We start from the raw sequence: 9,885 nt of genomic DNA on the forward strand, positions 1-9,885 counted from the left end.
ACTGAGCCAATTCTCGAATTCTCATAATTAGAAATAAGAATCAACAGCGATCATTTCACTAATACGAGCCTAAGTCTCCATAGCACAAAACAGAACGCGACATGATGAGATCCAAAAACGGGTGTTGAAACCTGATACAGTCTACAGCACTAGTACATGACATGAGAAAGAGCATCAGAAACAAGGAAACAGGCGTGCTTGGTATTGTACACAAACAACATGAGCAAATAGCATGGGAAAACCGTATCGAAAAACAGGAAACTTGGCCTAAGCATCATCTACTTTTTCTGTCATCGAGTCCTTTGCTGCAGGCTGTCAGTAAGCTTCGATATCCAAGTTCACAGCCAGGCAAGGGACGTACGCAAGCGATTTTCAAGAATGAACTCAAGAATCTTCTTCCCCAGTTCCTCTCTGTCGTAGCCTCCACGAGAAATCTCTTCCGCTCCTTTCTCCACTACGACAGCCGTCGGAGATTTTAGGTAGTAGGCCACAGCAAGCTCGATGGGCTTCAAATCCTTCTTGTTGTTCGGGAGAAAGGCGGAGTATTCGAGGACGATAATAGTAGCTACTTCCTGTCATTAAGACTACAACTGGTCATGGGGCGAGAAACTTACCAAGGCCAACCTGAATGATTCTGCTCACAGCAGCAGTGGAGAGTGATTCCTTCGCAGCCTGTTGCATAATAGTACAGCGCTGAGAATCAATGCAGGAGAAAACCAATCTACCAAAGGCCGAAGGACACGGATGATGTCATCTCGCTCGATTTCGGTCTAGCCACAAGTTAGTATCAGGATCAACTCCACAGAGGAAAGTACTTGCCTCCTGCGGGAAAGGAATGTCAGAATCATGCAAACTCACATTTGATTAATAACAGAAACCCACATTCTATTTGGTTGACATGACGGTTGTGAATAATTAACCAGTGCTCAGGTAACTTACAAACTGTCAGGGGTTGGAACCAGATGAGCGTCACTATGTATTGGTGAAGATATGCAATCTATAGACGTACGAGCTAAATAATATTGTTTGTCAGTGGAGTACTATCATATCAGACAGGATGAGATTAACACACATTCTGTGAACACGTGATGAATGCAAGGGATTATGTGGCTAAAATCCTTAGCGATTGCAACATACTCACATCCTATAAAACGAAAGAACCGGTCAAAATGATTGTCGCACTTAATGCTTCACATTATGAGGGTCAAATAACTCACATTCTGGACAGGATAGGAAAATATGCAAGATGAATGAACATGGAAAATAAGCTATCGAGGGATACTCAACGAACTATGTATTATATGAGTAATGGTGATTCGACTCATCTGATAGAATGGAAGATACTTACATCAGGCTATGAAAATGAGTGAACATCGTTATACTATTCAGTATCATTTCAATACAAGATACGATCAAGACACCCACCACCTGCCAAAAAATAGCAACAAGATATATGACTGTTCGACATGAGTTGCAAACGGAAAACTATGAAGGCACTTACCTCCTGTCAACAGGTGAGCAGCAACAATTGTCAGCACGGATTGATGATGAGAAACCATCAAAGGTACGCACTTTCTGTCAACAGGTGAGCAGCAACGATTGTCAGCATGGGTTGAGAATGAGAAACCATCAAAGGTACGCACTTGCTATTAACGGGCGAGCAGCGGCAAGGCATCAGGATCATAAGTATGAGTCAAGGATGAGAAACAATAAAGGCACTTACATCCTGTCAACAGGCGAGCAGCAGCGAGGCATGGCGATGATGAGCATGGGTCGAGGACTATAAACCATCAAGGCACTTACGTGCTGTGAACGGGCGAGCAGCAGCAAGGCATGGGGATGATGAGCATGGGTCGAGAAGACTAGAAACTATCAATGCACTTACCGACTGTCGAGAGACGAGTAGCAGCAAGGCATGGGGATGATGAGCATTGGTTGAGGACTAGAAGCCATCAAGGCACCTACCTTCTGTCGAGAGGCGAGTAACAGCGAGGCATGGGGATCATGAGCATGGGTTGAGGACTCATCAAGGCACTTACATACTGTCAACAGGAGAGAAGCGGCGAGACATGAAGATCATGAGCATGGTCGAGGACTAGAAACTATCGAGGCACTTACACGCTATAAACAGACGAGCAGTAGTAAGTTATGGAGATGATGAATATGGGTCGAAGACTAGAAAACATCAAGGCACGTACGTCCTGTCAACGGGCGATAAGCAGTAAGACACAGGGATCATGAGCATGAGTCGAGGATTAGAAAGCATTGAGGCACTTACATACTGTCAACAGGCGAGTAGCAGCGAGGCATGGGGATAATGAGCATGGGTCAAAGACTCGACAGCATCAAAGCACTTACCGACTGTCAACAGGCCAGTAGCAGCAAGGTATGAGGCTGATGAGCATGGGTCAAGTACTAGAAACCATCGAGGCACTTACGTGCTGTCAGCAGGCGGGCAACAGCGAAGGATGGGGATAGTGAGCATGGGTCGAGGACTAGAAACCATCAAGGCACTTACACGCTGTCAACAGGCGAACAGCAGCGAGGTAAGGGGATGATGAGCATGGGCCGAGAACTAGAAGATATTGAGGCACTTACCCGCTATCAACAAGCGAGGCATGGGGATGATGAGCATGGGTCGAGGACTAGAAACTATGAAGGCACTTACCCACTGTCAACAGGTGAACAGCAGCGAGGCATGGGGATGATGAGCATAAGTCGAGGACCAGAGACCATCAATGCACTTGCCTCCTGTCGACAGGCCAGCAGCAGCGGGGGATAGGAATCATGAGCATGAGTCTAGGGGTAGAAACCATCAATGCACTTACCGTCTGTCAACAGGCGAACAGCAGCGATGTATTGGGATGATGAGCTTGAGTTGAGAACAAGAAACCATCAAGGCACTTACATACTGTCAACAGGCGGGAAACAGCGAGGCATGGGGATCATGAGCATGGGTTGTGGATTAGAAACCATTAAGGCACTTACCCACTGTCAACAGGTGAGCAGCAACGAGGTATGAGGATGATGAGGATGAGCGGAGGACTAGAAACCACCAAGGTACTTACCCGCTGCGAGCAGCAGCGAGGCATAGGAATGATGAGTACGAGTCGAGGGCTAGAAACCACCAAGGCACTTACCCACTGTGAACAAGCGAACAGCAGCAAGGCATCAGTGTTGTCCGTGCTGTTTGAACTTCGTAAACCACAATCTTACCAGCTGTTATCAATGGACAACTACAATCAAGAAAAAAATTAGAATGTCTACAGTTTTAGCAATTCGATATTTACCATTGTGAGCACCATTACCAGGGTATTCAGATTGAATCAATCTTCAACTTACTTTGATGTGTGCAAACCACTTAGCAATGTCATACTGATAGTCGTCATAATTGCTTCGCCCGAATAGCTGATGCGTACGATCGATCAGTGTTCTAGATGATGTTAGAACAAAAGTGTGTGACTTGCAAATCTGCGACTCACATGACAGCACACTTGATGCACAGCTCCAGGTTCGATTGTTGTGTCGACAGCAAGCACAACCGCAATTCTTCGTTGTCCAGTGTGAGAGTGGTGCATTCCAGTAGAGTGCTGCAGTCTGTATTTGGTTGGCTCATATCTAGGATGGTTTCTAATATATCAACACATGGGAGAAGTCAATCTGAACCACTTACTCTCCAAGCGTACATAGGACTTATAATGGGCACGGTTTTCAGGTTTGCACAACTTATTCAAGACACCTGTGTTCAAGAACAGCTCTTCGACGCGTTGGGTAATCCTTTTTGAGCATTCTTCTTTTGATATCCCTTGTAGTTGCTTCTTGATTTGACCATACGCGACTGGACGCAGAGCTTCGAACTTGGTGAACACCACGACCACGGGCACTGAAGATCGATCATTTAGTCCGAGCACAGCAAATGACAATGAAGTTGCAGGCTCACCGCGCCCAGTGTCGCACTGCAAGAAGAACTTCTCCTCTGATTGCTGGAATAGTCGACTCCGGTCACCCATTGGAATACAATACCTGATGGCAATCAACAAGCGGGAAATGTCAAAAGGGAGCTATTTACCAGATAGCATGGATACGCTCCTCTAATTTCTTCGCGTGCGTGCGTTCTGAGACAAATTTCTTCATCTTTTCGAATTCTTCTTCAGTGCCCGCTTCGAAACCGCACGAGTCGTGAAAGACGAAATAGGGAGTGCTTTTGAATATCATCTCGTTCGTGATGTCGTGATTTCCACGCTGAAAATATCCGTCAGCGTATGTATGCCCACAGGGCAAATGATGCACATACCTTGAGCGAGGCATTCACGATAGCAGCATCGATCTACCCACAGTTTATCAGCGATAGATGCGTGCATAGCATAGATCATCTCCCGCACCTTGTTTCCTTTAGCATCGTAAATTTCTGGTTGATCCGTGGTGTTGCAGACCTTCTGAAGGATGGTCGTTTTGCCTGCGTTTCTTCTCCCTATAATCAGAACTCGAAAGCGCCCAATTCTTTCTCTAAGGTCCTGGGCATCAATGGTTGCCATTGGGAGATCTTAATGTGCGTCTGGAAGTAGGGGTGATTGTGTTTATCGGGAAAGCTGTACTGTGGTACAGAATGAGGTGCGATATGCCAGCGGACGAACACGAATCAAGCCTTAATATTTAATTCCAAAGGTAATCCGCACAAACTTGGAAAGTCGAAATTTCTTTGTCCCATTCAGTTTTTGGGACAAAACTTGGAAAAACGTTAACGTGATGCGGCAAATATCAGAGATTTGGCCAGACTTGGACAACTTGAACGTCTGGGACATGACAGCACCCAACTGCACTCCTTTGGTTGAGTCCCTCCCACTACTTATTTGGCTCAAGCTCAAACCTTGGGTCAGATAAGTACACGCATGCATGCACATCATGATATACTTATACACGTAATAGTAAATAGGGTACGCTTTAGAAATCAGAATTGTTCACCCCTGTCATGTATGCAGACTCGCATCGTCTACCACTCTTCGTCTGCTTTCGGATCCACGCGCCCAATCTGCGCCCTCAGGCCCCGAACTTCTTCAGCCTTGATAGAATGATCCTCGATCATCCTGACAATCTTCTCCAGCGCATCACCCTCTCCTCTACAAATGGCAGACACACAATAGGATTGGATTGCTAAGTGGACTTTATTTTTGCACGCCCCCTCATAGGCTTTGGTGGCAATTTTGATGACGTGACGAGAAATAGGACCTGTCGGTGCTAGCAAGAACAATATCTGCATGACGCATGTTAAATCCACGATATACGTCATAATCCGCTGTAAAACAATATTTCTAGATAGATCGGTAACCTTATAAACCACGTTTCAAATGAAAACAGTACACATTCACTTACGTATGTTGATAGACATCGCGAGCCCATTCAACCAAGGCCACCCCTGCGGCAATCGGTGGAAACGCGCCAGCTAGCAATGTCAAAATCGCTGTAATCGTCGCGAGACCGAATTCACTGCTAATGTTTCTGTAAATCGAAAATGAATGTCTCGGAGTACAATAACTAACTCACAAAGGTTGTGCTGTGCACGGAAGGTCGGTCATGTCAGGACCTTTTGGCATCAGTTCATCGGCTTTGTCTAGATCTTTCAGTATAAGTTCTTTGAACTGGTCACTAGCCAAGTGCTTCGCAAAAACTTGTCAGCAGCCAGTGACTAAAATTAGATATGCATCTTACACAGTGAGGGTCGTTGAAGTTCCAGACATCAATGATGTCCTTGTGAATCACAGACAAGCAGTCCGACATGGTAAAGCCTTTGAAGTTCACGCTCGCAGCGAGACCTCTCCAATATCCTAGAAATTCGGAAGTCAACAAGGTGCCGAAGACTGTGACAAGACTAACTTTTCTTCCCAATGCTGTGGAGAGCACAAGTGTGAAATTAAGGCATTACCAAATTAACAGTGGTCGTACACAATTGATGCCTTAACTTTAAGACCGATGTCTGCCCGTTGGGCTATCATCATTACTAATGCCGCTTCTGAGGCGACAAATTTTTCGACGCTCGTGGTTGTAAGATCGATCAGTTGTCTTATGGTGCTCTCGTACTCTTCCTCCGCTATGATAGTATGTCAGCATCGGAAAATAGGGAAGTAAAACCCCTTTACTAGAAACCGTTGTGTGCAAAATGTCGCTTCCGGCTACTTCCTTAAGCGGCTGGATACACAGATCTTCGAGCGCGGTTTTGTCATATTCGCCTGATATACTGGCGTCGTACTCCAATTTGTCGACAAGAGTGTCATACTTGGTGAAGACGACAATTATCGGAACTAGATGTAAACTATGAGTTATGAGAAACCAAATGAAAACGCCGCGCACTATCGCCCAGTATTTCCTTCCTCAATTTGATGAATTCCTCTATTCCATTCTCGAACAAGGCTTCATTGGCAAGAGGTATCGAGATGCAAAGCCTTCCAGCAATGTCAGTATGGCAGAGTGACGGCAGAAACTAGAAGACGATACCAGACCGCGTGGATTTTGTCCTGCAGTGGCATGTTGCGTCGGCGCTTAATGAAGTCTTTTGCAATCGCAAAATTTTCGCTATCGCCAGCTTCAAACCCCTGACTATCGTGGACGACGAATCGTTCATTTTCCGGCGCAGTGAATTCCTTGTTGATATCCGCTTCACCACGCTCGTGCTCAGCAACATGCTGTAAAGGATAGGTGAACGTCAGTAACTGTCCCCACATGGAACTAATTCATGGACTCAACTACTTCATTTAGTTTGAATGCCTGCCGGATCAGTGTTGACTTTCCGACTCCAGTCTACGAAGTAGATGAGTGAGTCGTTTATGCTTGAAGACAATAACTGAGACAGACATTGCCTATCACCAGTAGCCGGAATCTCGGGCAATTCTCTAGAATATCCCTGCTAGTCGACTGCAGCTGCCTAATATCGTCGATATGGACAAGGATATTCAGTTTGCTGCTGGAATAAGAGACCGATATACTGACGATATTGTAGTAATGACAACTGTCATCTTCCGCTGAGACGTGCTATATTCTATCACAGTCAAACCGTGAATTTAATGTGATACAGTTGAAGGCGAATTGATTCACCTCGTTGTCCGTTTGGATCCACTGTTTTGGCCAAGATGTCTTTTCTGTTTAATGAAAAATCCATGGCGGTCTTCCGCGAAAACATGCCCATTTTAGTATGGGAACAGTGTACAGACAAGGAAACCCGCTCAGTGGTCATCGCACTGTGTTACATTGTTCTGAACGAGTTTCTACAAATATAAATGGAGCTCACATGGCGGGATCGAACTTTGCATTGAGGTTTTTGCCTGGTTCCAAACTATGGATTTCCTGTCGCTGTGAATCAAGCTTCAACTCAGGCAAAATCGACCTTCTTCTTCGAAGTATCATCAAGGTGGATGACAATACCTAAGAAGAAAAATGTTCAAGGGTGAAGTACACGGCAAGTAGAAAATTCTTACTGGAGATGCGGAGAGGAACAGAGGAGGCAGCTACAGTAGGGGTATTTTCCGACATTGTCCTCCAAGTCAATGAAAGAAAGGGTAAGGAGGATGATGGGCGCAAACCGAGTAATACCTGTGGGGCGCGAACGTCATACCAGCGTAAATTTGCACGGCTGGCCTGGCCGCTGGGTGCATGCTTGAGAAGCTTGCAGAATTCCTGAAAGACCCAGTGGAAGCACCGATAATTTATGTAATTTACCGTTTGTTCGGGACTTGACACAACACGTGTGTTACAACGTTCAGGCGTTTACTCCTTCAGAGTTCATGATACCCTGCCAATCAGCGAAAGACTCATAATTTTCGCTTGTCAGAAAGAAGTTTGATGCTTACGGTGAGCTTACGGTGTTGGCGATATAGCAGGGTTCATCGGAAAGGTTTGATAGAACTTTGCATCTCCTATACTAGTAGGCGCTGTGATTCATATAAGGCAGTCAGTTTGCGCAGACTGGCCAGTTAACACAAATTGGTGTGATCTGAGAATTAATACTGATGGAGAAACTCGAAAGAACTGGTAACAGGTAATACATTCGATTTGCACTAGACTCAAAAGAGCGACCGTAGCAGCCTCTGCCGTGGAATGTGATTAGAACAGACGCTCACATGTACACATTTAGTTTGGCCTCATCGCACCCGATCTTGAAGCTTGAGGCCCCAGCATGCCGGGAGTCATAGATGGGCCCCATTACCATTCTGAAGTATGTCGGCTCCCAAATTTTGGGAATAGCAAGGCGCGTGCAGAGGCCTCATGTATCTTGTTTTCATGAACGTCGTAATGCTCGAGAGATAAGACTAGTCTATTCTCTGCAGTCGACCCTTGCTAGTACGCCCGCCAATAAAATACAAATAGTGAATAGGACGCACACCGCGATACACTCCAAATTGACATTCAGTAATGCGCTTAGTACTTTTCTGCGTCTTCCTCTACCTCATTGAAGTGATCCAAGCTTCGCCTACAACAAATACAACAAACACTACTGCTAACGATGGTTTTAAAGCCCCATCATTCACAACCAGAGCCATATGGACCATCACCTCCAGCTCCGTTCTCACGCTTTTTGCGTGCGTTTACACTGCCATCCACCCCAATATCCCGAGTCCTAAGCACAAAGGCTACCCTCATATCCTATGGCGACAACTTGGCACGATGATCATGGCTCTAATCGCTCCTGAACTGATCGTCACATGGGCCATGCGCCAGTGGCTCAGCGCTCATCAAGTTACAATACAGTTCGAGGCATCGGGGTATCCCAACATTTGTCCGGAGTCCGAAGGTGAGTATACTTTTGGGAACTCTACATCTCACGACTCACTATACACGTCCTTAGAAAGGGTGCCTATTGAAACACCTGAAACTGGAAATCCTTTCGTTCACTTTTTTCTCCTCTGGCAGGAGGCTACAGGTCGCCTCTTTCGCCTGTTTATTGAAGGCGTATTATCTGTGCTGGTGTCTCTTTGGCATTCCCTTTGTGCTCCTGTGAGGTGGACTGCAAGGTGGATTAAGTCAGAGAAGTTTGAGCCTGACCCAGAAGGTAAGCCCGATTCGTGCTCACCTAAACGTTGGCTCATGCACATCTTTAGGATTTACGTGGACCCAGACGCACAGCTTCTTTGTGTTGATGGGTGGTTTCATGCTCTATGTGGATGGGAAACCCTATTGTACACTACAACCTGAGCACATTCGCAAACTGATACGTCGAGGGTGTATCGACGTCCCTACCCTAACGGCAGACCAGATCGATGACAGGAGCAAAGGCAATGCGATATCGAAAGGATTGGTTATGCTTCAGGTGGCCTGGTTTGTTATGCAGCTCATCACCCGCGCCATCTATCACCTCGAAATCACCAAGCTCGAAGTGGGGACACTGGCTTTCGCGGTTCTTAATTTCCTAACTTATGCTGTGTGGTGGCACAAGCCTCTCGGTGTGCAATGTCCCCATCCAGTGCACTGGAAGTCGACCGAGTCAGAGCTAAAGTATTATAATGAGTATGTATGCACCTCAACAATCATACCGCTGTTGATCATGTCTGCTTAGTGTCTACTTTAGTGCCACAGGCGAATCCTCTCCGCTTCAGTCCTTGCCTCGGGTCTTCCACCCAATTATAGAACTGATAGGTTGGGCTGGCATTCCGACATCTCGAAGGCTCCAAGTTCAAACATTTGATGGCAGCATCAAACTCAAAGTTTCGGACAAGATGGTTCTTCAACAAGCCGCATTGTATATGGCAACCATATTTGGCGGCATCCATTGTATGGCTTGGTTTTTTGCGTTCCCCACACATCAGGAACAGGTGCTATGGCGCATGAGTGCCGTCGCTACAACTTGCACGCCGTGGCTTGGTTTGAATGCCTACTTAGTCCGGGAAATAATCAATTCAG

The 9,885-nt window shown here is 46.1% G+C and overlaps 3 protein-coding genes across 3 annotated transcripts; 1 reads left to right on the top strand and 2 right to left on the bottom strand.

Annotated features, from left to right (window-relative positions):
* Nucleotides 1-34: 34 nt before the first annotated feature.
* F5147DRAFT_841694 (uncharacterized protein) lies at nucleotides 35-4,651 on the bottom strand. Its single transcript, XM_041444400.1, has 14 exons — nucleotides 4,383-4,651; nucleotides 4,295-4,327; nucleotides 4,070-4,242; nucleotides 3,941-4,023; nucleotides 3,674-3,883; nucleotides 3,483-3,618; nucleotides 3,343-3,433; nucleotides 1,966-2,042; nucleotides 1,502-1,575; nucleotides 1,426-1,457; nucleotides 726-770; nucleotides 615-672; nucleotides 362-565; nucleotides 35-305 (listed from the first exon to the last, which is right to left on the bottom strand). Exons 1-14 carry the CDS (start codon nucleotides 4,533-4,535, stop codon nucleotides 268-270), a joined length of 1,407 nt encoding a protein of 468 aa, XP_041284719.1. The 5' UTR covers nucleotides 4,536-4,651; the 3' UTR covers nucleotides 35-267.
* A 339-nt stretch (nucleotides 4,652-4,990) lies between these two features.
* Nucleotides 4,991-6,716, bottom strand: F5147DRAFT_588878 (uncharacterized protein; the record flags this gene model as incomplete). Its single annotated transcript, XM_041432124.1, has 9 exons — nucleotides 4,991-5,309; nucleotides 5,371-5,487; nucleotides 5,560-5,654; nucleotides 5,707-5,822; nucleotides 5,872-5,885; nucleotides 5,941-6,085; nucleotides 6,135-6,296; nucleotides 6,346-6,437; nucleotides 6,490-6,716. The coding sequence occupies 9 exons, from the start codon at nucleotides 6,714-6,716 to the stop codon at nucleotides 4,991-4,993; spliced, it is 1,287 nt and encodes a 428-aa protein (XP_041284720.1).
* A 1,410-nt stretch (nucleotides 6,717-8,126) lies between these two features.
* On the top strand, nucleotides 8,127-9,876 carry F5147DRAFT_841696 (uncharacterized protein; the record flags this gene model as incomplete). Its single annotated transcript, XM_041444401.1, has 5 exons — nucleotides 8,127-8,779; nucleotides 8,834-9,037; nucleotides 9,087-9,492; nucleotides 9,542-9,797; nucleotides 9,865-9,876. Exons 1-5 carry the CDS (start codon nucleotides 8,401-8,403, stop codon nucleotides 9,874-9,876), a joined length of 1,257 nt encoding a protein of 418 aa, XP_041284721.1. The 5' UTR covers nucleotides 8,127-8,400.
* Nucleotides 9,877-9,885: the final 9 nt, after the last annotated feature.

This window comes from Suillus discolor (assembly GCF_016758755.1).
Source record: "Suillus discolor strain FC423 chromosome Unknown F5147scaffold_164, whole genome shotgun sequence".
Taxonomy (NCBI): Eukaryota; Fungi; Basidiomycota; class Agaricomycetes; order Boletales; family Suillaceae; genus Suillus; species Suillus discolor.